The 10934-nt window shown below is 39.9% G+C and overlaps 3 protein-coding genes across 4 annotated transcripts; 2 read left to right on the top strand and 1 right to left on the bottom strand.

Annotated features, from left to right (window-relative positions):
- The first annotated feature begins 296 nt into the window (after positions 1 to 296).
- On the top strand, positions 297 to 2059 carry LOC105686222 (peptidyl-prolyl cis-trans isomerase 5). The gene is made up of 4 exons (XM_012400860.3): positions 297 to 544; positions 1073 to 1280; positions 1366 to 1550; positions 1681 to 2059. Exons 1-4 carry the CDS (start codon positions 452 to 454, stop codon positions 1813 to 1815), a joined length of 621 nt encoding a protein of 206 aa, XP_012256283.1. The 5' UTR covers positions 297 to 451; the 3' UTR covers positions 1816 to 2059.
- Positions 2060 to 3181: 1122 nt separating this feature from the next.
- LOC105686675 (tetratricopeptide repeat protein 37) lies at positions 3182 to 8823 on the top strand. Of its 2 annotated transcripts, none has more exons than XM_012401719.3 (13): positions 3182 to 4076; positions 4167 to 4537; positions 4628 to 5043; positions 5114 to 5584; positions 5696 to 5850; positions 5913 to 6048; positions 6164 to 6531; positions 6611 to 6930; positions 7008 to 7304; positions 7391 to 7651; positions 7713 to 8096; positions 8170 to 8431; positions 8499 to 8823. In XM_012401719.3, exons 1-13 carry the CDS (start codon positions 3751 to 3753, stop codon positions 8656 to 8658), a joined length of 3927 nt encoding a protein of 1308 aa, XP_012257142.2. In that variant the 5' UTR covers positions 3182 to 3750; the 3' UTR covers positions 8659 to 8823. The 2 variants fall into 2 exon arrangements, with proteins under 2 accessions (XP_012257142.2, XP_012257143.2); XM_012401720.3 differs by having other exon boundaries at positions 3183 to 4076; positions 5117 to 5584.
- LOC105686676 (pentatricopeptide repeat-containing protein 2, mitochondrial-like) lies at positions 8685 to 10703 on the bottom strand. The gene is made up of 5 exons (XM_012401721.3): positions 10511 to 10703; positions 9738 to 10258; positions 9334 to 9633; positions 9132 to 9236; positions 8685 to 9012 (listed from the first exon to the last, which is right to left on the bottom strand). The coding sequence occupies exons 1-5, from the start codon at positions 10590 to 10592 to the stop codon at positions 8800 to 8802; spliced, it is 1221 nt and encodes a 406-aa protein (XP_012257144.2). The 5' UTR covers positions 10593 to 10703; the 3' UTR covers positions 8685 to 8799.
- Positions 10704 to 10934: the final 231 nt, after the last annotated feature.

Consider the following 10934-nt stretch of genomic DNA (forward strand, 5'->3'; position numbering starts at 1 on the left):
TGAATATTTCAACTGCAATGTTCATTGAATTAAGCGTTTCTCAAACTTTCATGGCTTATTGCTCTAGAGTTTACGCTACAATAGAATCCCTACAGAGCTAACTGCTTGTTCAAATGCCATTCACAATCGGTGCTTAAGTGTGCAGGGGATGGTAATTTTCATTCGAAAGTTTCAAATAGACATGCAACAGCCGACGCAATTTCACTATTAGCTATTATTTTTTTGTAAAATAAAAAACGAAAAGATCGGTGCCTAACAGGCTCCTTCTTACTCTCTACGTGGCAAATGCGCAACCAATCAGCGTGGACCACATATTTCCTTTTGTTGAACGTACACTGAGGTCCATTGTCAGTTTCGTTCACGGTCCCCTTGGGTTTCGTTTGGTGTTCCTGGAGTCCACCGATCCGTCCCGGTATTTACTGCCAGGCAATCCGTTATTTGGAAATAAATAATGAAATTTCTCTTAATTTTCGGCCTTATAGGCCTGGTCGCTTGCTCTGGGAGTTCCGCGGACACTGTGAGTGGGCCGAAAGTCACAGAAAAGGTAAGAAAATAGCTTCAGTTGAGGAAATACCAATTATAAGTCATACCCACTTTTCCGGCGTCAACAGAAACAATGAGACCCATAGCCGGTAAAGAAAGAAGAATGATCACAACCACCAGTTCGAATTTCCGAATTAACCTTTGTGAGAATCGAATTTGGTTTTCGATCATCATAGGTTGCCTCGGTTTGAATTCATTTACGAATTTATTGAAGTTCTAGTTGTTTTGTCCCATATAACGAAATAAATTTTGGTTTGAAGCAGAGAACGCCATGCCCAAATTTTGTGAGGTTGTTAAAAGTACGTGTTGCCAAAAATCTGAATTTTGCTACTTATTCAAATCTTAATAGCTAACACATCATAAATAGACTTCAAGCAAGTTGAAATGATTTAAACTTTTGAAACCCTACAAAAACAAATCATTAAAGTCCAAAATATTATTGCCAATGTCATCGCTACTTGACAAAACAAATCCATCGGTACTTCAGTTTTGTACTTGAAGGCTAGTAATTTTTTCAAATGTCCATCAGGTATGGTTCGATATTACAATTGACAAAGTACCAGCTGGAAGAGTCGAGATCGGTTTGTTTGGAAAAACCGTTCCAAAAACAGCTACGAACTTTGCAGAACTTGCAAAGAAACCAGAAGGGCAAGGGTACAAGGGAAGCAAATTCCACAGAGTCATTCCCGACTTTATGATCCAAGGTGGGGACTTTACTCGAGGAGATGGAACTGGTGGTAAGCATTGAATTACTCTCCTTACTAATCTACTTCACAGGCTGGACTTTTCAAATAAATCTAACATATTATCATTTGTCGACAGGTCGCAGCATTTATGGTGATCGTTTTGCTGATGAGAATTTCAAGCTCAACCATTATGGTGCTGGATGGTTATCTATGGCTAACGCCGGCAAAGACACAAATGGTTCACAATTTTTCATCACCGTCAAGAAGACTCCATGGCTCGATGGCAGACATGTTGTCTTTGGAAAAGTCATTAAGGGCATGGTTAGTTGGATAGTGAAATATTGAATTTGATCTTTTGGGTACAAGCAAATGTAGAGTTCGGAGGATGAGGTAAAAAAAATTTCAGTCGATATCGGGTACTCTAATACCATTTCACTTCATTTTCATCTAGGATGTGGTGAGAAAAATTGAAAAACTGACCACTGATAGTCGTGACAAGCCATCCGTGGATGTGGTAATTGCTGATTGTGGAGCCGAACCTGTAGATGTTCCATTTGCAGTCAGTAAGGAGGATGCAGAAGATTAAACTTGAACTGTTGACTACCTTAATGAAGGTCCAAGCTCAATTGTAATCGATCAAATGTTCAGCAAAACGCAATACGTAATACGTTAATCACATTTGATTATTCCGGCCATTGTAGCGTAATTTAAGTTGTTGACTTCCAAATCCTCACGCTGCAATTGGTCATTCAGCAAAGAAGAGCCGAAAAAAAATTTCTATGGATAAATATGCCTAATTATAAGATAAATAAATTCCTTTATACCACTAATATTTTTATTCACTCTAATGGTTGCGTGTTGATTGGCATTCTAATAAGTCTTCATGTATTGCACAAGCGATTGTCTCGTCCTGTATTGAGAAATGTAGATGATAGGTAATCCACGTATCTGTGACCTACTTGCAACATTCCTGATGATCCCCAAAGGGAAAGGCACGCTAGACACTGAAAGGTTACGTTAAGAAACATTCTATTCTGTGGGAATGAACAATCAAATATTGAGTGATTCCGAATCCAGCAGAGCACGCGTGCTGTAAACATTACTTTATAAAATAATGTATGCTATTGCTAACTGAATTCCGGCCATCAGACATCCGTTATCCATATACCGAGGAAAAAACTTGGTTGAAATGCAAAGGCCTACTTACTTTGCATTCATTCTTTTTTCATATTTATCTTTCAGTTGTGCCGACATGATGATTGAAGAGGAATATTTTACCGATGATTCTGTTATAAGTGGATTATTTTGACGATTCACTGGCTTGTGAGGGGGAGCACCTCTTTGGCATAACGAGGTTACCTGCAAACGTCAGTTGCGCGTGGAGTCACACACGTCAAGGTGCAGGAGAAAAATCATCAAAGTGCCAAGAACTGCAACCCAGCTCCACCATCCCGGATTTATTTCCAATTTTTTTCTGATTATTTCTCATTTTTCCCGATTTATTTTCGATTTTTTAATGAATTGTTCAATTACTCTATCTTCCCCGCCGAAAAAGTGACAGGCAGCGCCGAGTAGCTTAACATCGGCCCGCGGAACTTGCGTGAACTAAAATTCCAAGTTTCTTGCCCCTTGACTCACCGAGACCCGCATTACAGCGGAGGAGTCGCGTGTGATGCGGGTCTCGGTGAGTCAAGGGGCAAGAAACTTGGAATTTTAGTTCACGCAAGTTCCGCGGGCCGATGTTAAGCTACTCGGCGCTGCCTGTCACTTTTTCGGCGGGGAAGATGGAGTAATTGAACAATTCATTAAAAAATCGAAAATAAATCGGGAAAAATGAGAAATAATCAGAAAAAAATTGGAAATAAATCCGGGATGGTGGAGCTGGGTTGCAGTTCTTGGCACTTTGATGATTTTTCTCCTGCACCTTGACGTGTGTGACTCCACGCGCAACTGACGTTTGCAGGTAACCTCCCAGATCAGGGAAGATTGAGAGAATTCACTTATAATCTCTCATCGAGATTAATTGCAGCGTCAAAGTGCAGCGTCGCAGCCTCAAAAAGTTGAGTTTTGTAGCAAATAAATTATACTAAATGTTATTTGCGGTTAAAATGTCTTCTTCATCCATTAATTTTTCTTTTGAAAAGCGTATGTGATGAATCATAATTGGGCAATGAATTTTCATACATCTACTACCTCTTTGAATTTCATATCTCTGTTCATAATTCCTTTTTTGAAATTTTAATATTTAAATCTAGCGCCAAAACTAAATAGCGTTCATTTTTGGCGCTACAATTAATCTCGATCGTGCTTCTGTTGAAATAATACCTCGTGAAAACGTGATGTAATATACAATAGGTGACATTGGCATCAGAATTATAAGGTGTAACCTCTACTGTTGTGTACAATTGTGTCAAGTCTCCATTCTGCTATTGAAAGAAGAACATATGAAAGAAAGAATCTGTAATACCTAGCATAAAAACGTAATCGCCATTGAGGTGAATTCTATCTTCCTGGTATAAATATGTCGAAGGCATCAAAAGCAAGTTTAAAAGAAGCTCGGGACTTGATAAATCAAAAGGAATACAAAGTAGCAATAAGGATATGCAAAAATGTTTTGAAGGAGGATAAGAGTAATTATGTAGCTCTGGTCTTACTTGGCGCAGCTATGCAGGAAGTGGAAGAGTTGAGATCTCAAGCTCCGCTAGCTCTTAAGAAAGCTACCGAGCTTCAGCCAAATAATATTGTGGCGTGGCGAGGATTAGTCACGTTCTATGAACGTGACCCAAGTAATCCTGCTGCGTTGCTAGAATTAATTACTGCAAGCAGTAAACTCTTGGAGCTTCATGGGTAATTGACAATCCAGAACCCTCAGAAATAATACTCAAGCCTCATGGATTCCTGAGACAAATTTATCATACACATTTGATTTCCTCATAGGGAACTGGAAAAATTCTCAAGTACATCAATTAAAATTGTTGATTATACACTGCAATTAAAAAATGATACAGCAGTGGCAGATGTTGTATCAACATTTCAGCACCTACGAGAAATATCGAGCGAAGATAGGAAAAAAGTAATCAATTTAAGCTTGGCAAGAATCTTAACCGAATATCCTCAGGATCTGAAAGAATATTCCGGTCTGCTAGAAGCGACTCTTGCCGCGGTGTGCAAAGATCTAAATATTCCCAATAGACAAGAATATTATAAAAAATACCTGAAGATTCTCTATAAGGCTGGCAAAGCAGATGTTTTACTTACGGAAGCTGCCAGAATGCACGAACAATTTTCTGACGATACTTCTTCGTTAGGTGAGAGTTTTAACAGTTATACAAAGCTGGAGTGTACGCTGACAAGTTTTTTTTACCGTTATGTTGATTTGATTATACTTCTTCTCACAGAGTGGATCTGCCGATTATATTCAGAAAACAGTTTATCAAATGGGTCTTGCAATGGTATAGAAATAACACCATTCTACGAAGCACTTTTAGCTCTAAATACAGAGTCTAGTATGGCAGCAATGGCTAAAGGGGTGGATTTGTGCCAAAAAGATCAATTAATTGAATCTAGAGACATTTTAAATAAAGTTGCTCTTGTGAAACCAAACTGGTTGTACCCTTGGTTAGCTTTGGCTGAAGTTAATCTGAAGTTGTACTGCTTTGAGGAAACTGAGAGAAATGCACTTCGGGCTGAACAATTGATGACACTTCAAACATCAGATAAATTACAGCATAGGGTAAAACTTATATTAATTGAAGCCATGGTCAAGAGTTCTAACTCGAATCAAGTAAAGGCTGCTATCAAAAAGTGTGAAGAAGTGAGTTCAGAGTTTGATAAAATTACCCATTGTCATTTCGATGTAAAATTCTACTTCTTTACTCTGCCAGCAGATGACAAGTGAAGATTCTTCAACGAAGATAGAATTACTCTTGGCAAGAGCATATATTTATCTGCAAGATCCAAAGGCAGAAAGTTTATTGGACAAACTAGACAGCGAGCCAGAAACAAAGGTTGAGGCTACCGTTCTCAGAGCAATTGGTCTGAAAAATTCACAGAAGTTAGAGGAAGCCGCAGATTTTCTTGGCTCAGCATTGGAGAGCTCTGAGGCATGGCTAATTTTGGGGAAAATACATTGGGAAATCAGAGATTATAGCCACAGTTTGATGGCATTTTTAAAAAGTATTCATGCCGATCGCTACAACTGGGAATGCCTAGTTTATTTAGGTCACTATTATCAACGTCATGGGAATGATCCAGAAAAGTCTCAGCGGTGCTATTCAAAAGCTTTGCAGATTAATCCAGATTCCAAAGAAGCAGGCATCGGTCTCAGTACAGCTTACAGGCTCCTGAAGAACAGCGTACGTTTTAAGAAAAGTTGAAAGTTACTTTGGCTCATTGAGACCAGTAATGATGTATGAGGAAAATTCCCACTTTTGTGTAAATTTGTATATTTCGTGTATCACCCATAGGAAGCAAACATGCAACTGCTGCAGGGAGTCACGATGTATGGCAGTGGACCCAAGTGGGCTTGGCTCCAATTAGGTCTGCATTATTTGGACCAGGACGAACCTGAGCAGGCTGTACGTTCGCTACGTAATGCTATCAGAAGCGATCCAAATGACAAGTAAGGTGGTTGAAAAAAATTGCAAAATTGACAACTAATTCATAGCTTTTATTCGCTTTCAGTATCTGTTGGGAGATTTTAGCTGATGCATATCTAGAGAAAGGAGCTCACACATCAGCTTTGAAATCGTATCAGCGTGCCCTGGAATTGTCTCCTGGATCTGTTTATTCTATGATACAGATAGCGAACATCAAATTGGTACTTACATTGTTGCACCACTGGTTCACTCACATTCAAGATTCGAGTTTTTTTTCATCAAAAAACAGTTTATTAGTATCAACATGTCTCTCTCACTCAGTTACTCTGCTTTTAGATGCTTGGCCAGTTTTTAGAAGCGAAAGTAGATTTTGAATCAGTCCTTCTGCGAGAACAACACTATCTTCCGGCGCTTAAAGGACTCGCGGAAACGTTGCTTGCCTTGTCTGACGAACATGGAAAAAAACAATTACTGTGCCGGTCTAGGGAAAACGCTCAATCAGCCATAGATCATTTAACCACAGCAATAACGGTGGAAAGCAATTTCTCTTGTCTTTGGAAATTGCTGGGTGACGCTTGTTACAAAATATCACATCTACCGTTGAAATATGCTTTTCTAAAAGTTGCAAGCGGCCTGGTTAAAGCTGAGACTCCAGAGCCATACGTGACCATCGATAGGGCAGATGTATTCGCACTATCCGTAAGGTAGATTCGTCAGTCTCGATCCAATTCGAATATGTTGATTCGGGTTTTGTCAGAGCATCAAATGATTCTTTCTTCACAGATCATATTGCCGTGCGTTGAGTTTATCTCCAGACTCTGCGCTGCTCTGGCATGATTTAGCGTCGAGTTATTTGGCGCAGTTACGGTTAAGTGCGACAGAACGTTCCTACGAGATTGCTGAAAAAGCAGAGGCAGCCGCTAAGCAGGCTATACGGCTTGCCCCATCCTCGTGGCGCCATTGGAATCTCTTGGGAGTTATTTGCATGACGAAAGAAATAAAAAATTACGCTCTTTCGCAGCATTGTTACGTGATGGCGATCGATATGGAACCGCAGAACGCCATTGCGTGGACCAACTTGGGAACCTTGTACCTACATTTAGGTATACATAATTTCAATTTTTCTGATTACTGATTACCCGGCAATCATTCAAACACAAATTTCGCCTCTGTTTTCAAGATGATTCTTACAGAGCAAACGAAGCTTTCGCCCGGGCCCAACGGGCTGATCCTGGATACATTAACTGTTGGATAGGTCAGGCATTCATTGCGGAAAAAGTTCGTCAAAAAGAGGCAATGGATTTGTTCAGGCACACAACGCAGTTAGGATATCGCGACCAGGCTGCATTGGGTTACGCTCATTGGGTTTTAACAACGCTTTTAGACCCCGAAGCTAAAAAGGACCCGTTATACACGTATGCAATAGAAAATATGCATGCAGTAACTGTGGCAACAGATGGAATGAGTTGGTACGTCGGTAAGTGGCTTTCATTGTTGGAAATTCAAAACGGAACTTGACATGCCCACCACGAATACTGATGTAACATTTTTTGACTCTTGTAGAGCATGTGCCGGATGATCCCTGTGCGTTGAATGCTTATGGTTTATTGTTGGAGCGTCAAAAACTGTACAATCCGGCAGGACGAGTATTTTCCAAGGCTTTGAAACTGGTCACCAAAGACAATGAGCGAGACGCGTTGCAAGTGAATTTGTCCCGGATTTTGATTAAGCTAAACAATTTCGACAAAGCTGTTGAACTTTGCCAGACGATAAAGAATGCTGATTTCAATTCCCATTGCCAACTCGCCATTTCGTTATTCAAAGGTGAGTAATACGTAGTGCAAAATATACGGCATTGTAAAACCCAATATGTTCTTACCGTCAGCCGAAAGATACGAGGAGTCATACGGTGCTTACGAAGCAGCGTTGGAGTGGCTAGCAACCGGTGGTTCGGATAAAGCTCATGTACTTTGTGCGATGGCTGCCATCGCGTACATGTTCCAAGGTGCTGACGCTGCCAAAACGTTACTCTTCCAATGCATTCAAATGCAACCACCTATCGTATCTGGTCTCCTGGCCGCAGCTGCGCTTGGGTTGATACAGCAGGATTTGAATTTGACAACTTTAGTTCTCAATGAATTGAAGGTGTATAAAGATCATAAGGAACACAGAAGTGATATTACGTTTCTCACCGCGTATCTGCACATTTTACGAAACGATCCCAAGAGCGCAATCAGAGTGTTGAGCAAAGGCGTTCACAGACATCCTGGTAAATATAAAATTTTGGAATCAGTAATGATTAGGAATAATGAGCTTCGATGAGTGATCCATTAAAATTACAGACGACGTACAATCTTGGGTATTCCTGGTAAGATTCCTGTTCGAATCATCGCCAGATATTGCTGGTAATTGTGCCGAGAAAGCTTTATTACTGGGACGCAAAGATTGCAGCGATATTGTAGCAGAAGTAGTTTGCACGTCGTCTATAAGTCGACTTGTTTCTGGCCAGGGAAAGGAAGGATTGAGGTTAGCGCAAAAAACAGTACACTCGTTCCCTTACATGGCTCAAAGTTGGGCTACTATGATTGCAGGACTTCTACCAAGGTGGGTTCATAGTGTGAATATTGCGCTGTTGATAATTTCACGTCATAATTGTTTTCTCTTGCTACAGATGCAATGCCGTGGATTCTTCTCCAAGCGCTCATTGGCTTACAGTGCTCATTTCCATTGTACGACGTTACTTTCCAACAACCAGACGTATGACACAATGGCTTTCTAATAGCGAACGAAAAGCTAGTCTGATTGCTGACAAAGTTGCAGCATTACGATGAAAGGTGTAAAATAGAGATGTACGAAATTTTACAACCATTTAACAAACCGTGATTTATAGGATTACAATGAATCTGATTTTGTTTTCCGATGGCCACTAATTACATGAATTTGGTTACTGTATTCTATATTAGGTTATACTATTAAACGAGATCTTTTAGACCTAACCGTTGCCTTGGATTGTATGCTGAACGAAATGAACGTTCTTGGTCGGATCCATTATTATCGTAATTGTTGTATCTTTGATTGGGATATCTTTGATTGGGGAATCTTGGATTGTTGTAATTTCCAGATCGACGTTGTTCTGGATCAACGACATAATGGGCAATTTCTGATCCAATAATGCTGTCAAGTGCCTGTGACCATAACGGATAATGATTAACAGCCTATTCATATTTATTTTAGCAATTAGAATCTAATTTCGCTTTACGCGATCGAAGAACAAAAAACTCAAGTACGTGAATGATCTACTTACGGTATGGGTAATATGATCATTTTCTTTGAGTCGTCTGACCATATGAACAATAGCTGAGTCCGCACCCAGACCTGACCGTTTAATGGCTGCCTCGACTCTAGCGATCTGAAAATGCAATCGATGTACATGTAATCACAAAGCGACCGCACAACACTCGACGGTTCATCATGTTTTATTAGCTGCCGATATAAAGATTACATACCACATCTTCCGTGTAGGTCTGCTTTGAGGTTGCGCCATTATCGTTTGACAACGATATTCTAAATAATGGAAGTATATCGTCCAACCTGTCCAATTCAGCCAGTGCTGCTACTTTGAGATTTCTGATTGTAACATAGTTGAAATCACGTATGCTGCTGATAACTTCGACAGTAATTTCCGGACGTCCTTGATTTAAGGCAAGTCCTGCAAAGAATGTAACGCTTCGTCGCATAGGCTGAGTACCCTTGATCTTCAAAGTTTGCCATACATCTAGGGCATATTTCATGCTGTCAGGAGTGTTCTAAAATTTTGGATCAGATTAAATGTGGAAGTTGCAGATATCCGATTCACATGGTAGCAACCTGGCAATGTAAAATAATATCTTGAATTCTGAAATGTTTGTACCTCTTTGAAACATCCAGCTAAGACTAGAATTGTTGGTCGTTTTGGATCTATTGTAGGTTTTGTTTTGAGGTCTTCGTAAACGTTTCTCAATTCTGCAAATCTTCCATGATTGTGCAACATATCCATCAATAGTTGGTAGCTAGTTTGTTGATCGAAGAATCCATCCAGCTGAGGATTACGAAATGCAGCAAGAGCTTCATCTACCTGGTCCAGAAAATGATACGTCCGCATAACTACAGGCCCAAATATGAATGAGCCAAATCTCATCTGCGAGTTTTGGCTATGGAATTTTATCATCATCTTTAAAAGCAGTTGCATGTCTTCTGTGCTATTGTTGACTAGGAACAACATGTTTTTCAGATCTTCGGTGAAAATCATACTGCTTGAAGTATCATTGGCATACACTTTCATTTTTTCACGAAATTTATCGCTCATATCAGCAAATTGCATCTGAACATTCTTTCGTGATTTCTTATAGCCATCAAGTCCTAATGCTGATTCCGAGTAGAGCATCCGTATTCCTGTAATAGGAACATAAAATACAATCAACCTTTAAAATTAAACGAGAATAAATAATTGACTGTTTTCAGTCGGTCCGATGTAATCTGATATCAATTACTTATGCAATAATTTTGCGAATCACCGAATCTTCTTATTTTTATTTACTATTTTACTGCGTGCTGTTCGATTGTCATGAAAAAAGTTCGATGGTGTGGACAATCATAGAATATCACGGTTTTGCGAGGTTAAAGAGAGGGAATATTATCTCTTACCATTTTTGTACGATGTTCGAGTGATACTCTTCGTGAGAACGTTCGACGTAATTCGTAACAAATTTTGGATGTTTTGGGCCATAGTTGGCTACTGGATACAATCAATTTCACTTGAATTTCTTGATCGAAGTACAAGTACTCGTGTAACTGCTTAGCACTTACGTTACAGACCGTAGAAAGAATGAAACCGGCAACGGCACAGGCAACGATGAAGTCGGTGAGGGTGAGAAGCCCACTTCGGTCGTAGCGTCATCTACATCGGCGATGGCTTCTCATTCTCTTTGCGCCGGTCAGTCGGTACCATCACCGTGAACTGCTTACAAAATTTCCCGCCAATTACCTCTAACAATTAAGGATATTATCATGCCGATCCATCCTCTGAGAATCGAGATGAGATGCTGGAAATTTTTAACACCAGTGAGAA

This window comes from Athalia rosae, chromosome 3, assembly GCF_917208135.1.
Source record: "Athalia rosae chromosome 3, iyAthRosa1.1, whole genome shotgun sequence".
Taxonomy (NCBI): Eukaryota; Metazoa; Arthropoda; class Insecta; order Hymenoptera; family Athaliidae; genus Athalia; species Athalia rosae.

Coding starts and splice junctions, on each gene's coding strand:
- LOC105686676 (XM_012401721.3), bottom strand. CDS start 10,592: ATGGCCCAAAACATCCAAAATTTGTTACGAATTACGTCGAACGTTCTC. Junction 9,634..9,737: donor TAGCTGGATGTTTCAAAGAG/GTACAAACATTT, acceptor CCAAAATTTTAG/AACACTCCTGACAGCATGAA. Junction 9,237..9,333: donor AGACCTACACGGAAGATGTG/GTATGTAATCTT, acceptor TTGCATTTTCAG/ATCGCTAGAGTCGAGGCAGC.
- LOC105686675 (XM_012401719.3), top strand. CDS start 3,751: ATGTCGAAGGCATCAAAAGCAAGTTTAAAAGAAGCTCGGGACTTGATA. Junction 5,044..5,113: donor CTATCAAAAAGTGTGAAGAA/GTGAGTTCAGAG, acceptor TTACTCTGCCAG/CAGATGACAAGTGAAGATTC. Junction 6,532..6,610: donor GTATTCGCACTATCCGTAAG/GTAGATTCGTCA, acceptor CTTTCTTCACAG/ATCATATTGCCGTGCGTTGA.
- LOC105686222 (XM_012400860.3), top strand. CDS start 452: ATGAAATTTCTCTTAATTTTCGGCCTTATAGGCCTGGTCGCTTGCTCT. Junction 1,281..1,365: donor TCGAGGAGATGGAACTGGTG/GTAAGCATTGAA, acceptor ATTTGTCGACAG/GTCGCAGCATTTATGGTGAT. Junction 1,551..1,680: donor GAAAAGTCATTAAGGGCATG/GTTAGTTGGATA, acceptor ATTTTCATCTAG/GATGTGGTGAGAAAAATTGA.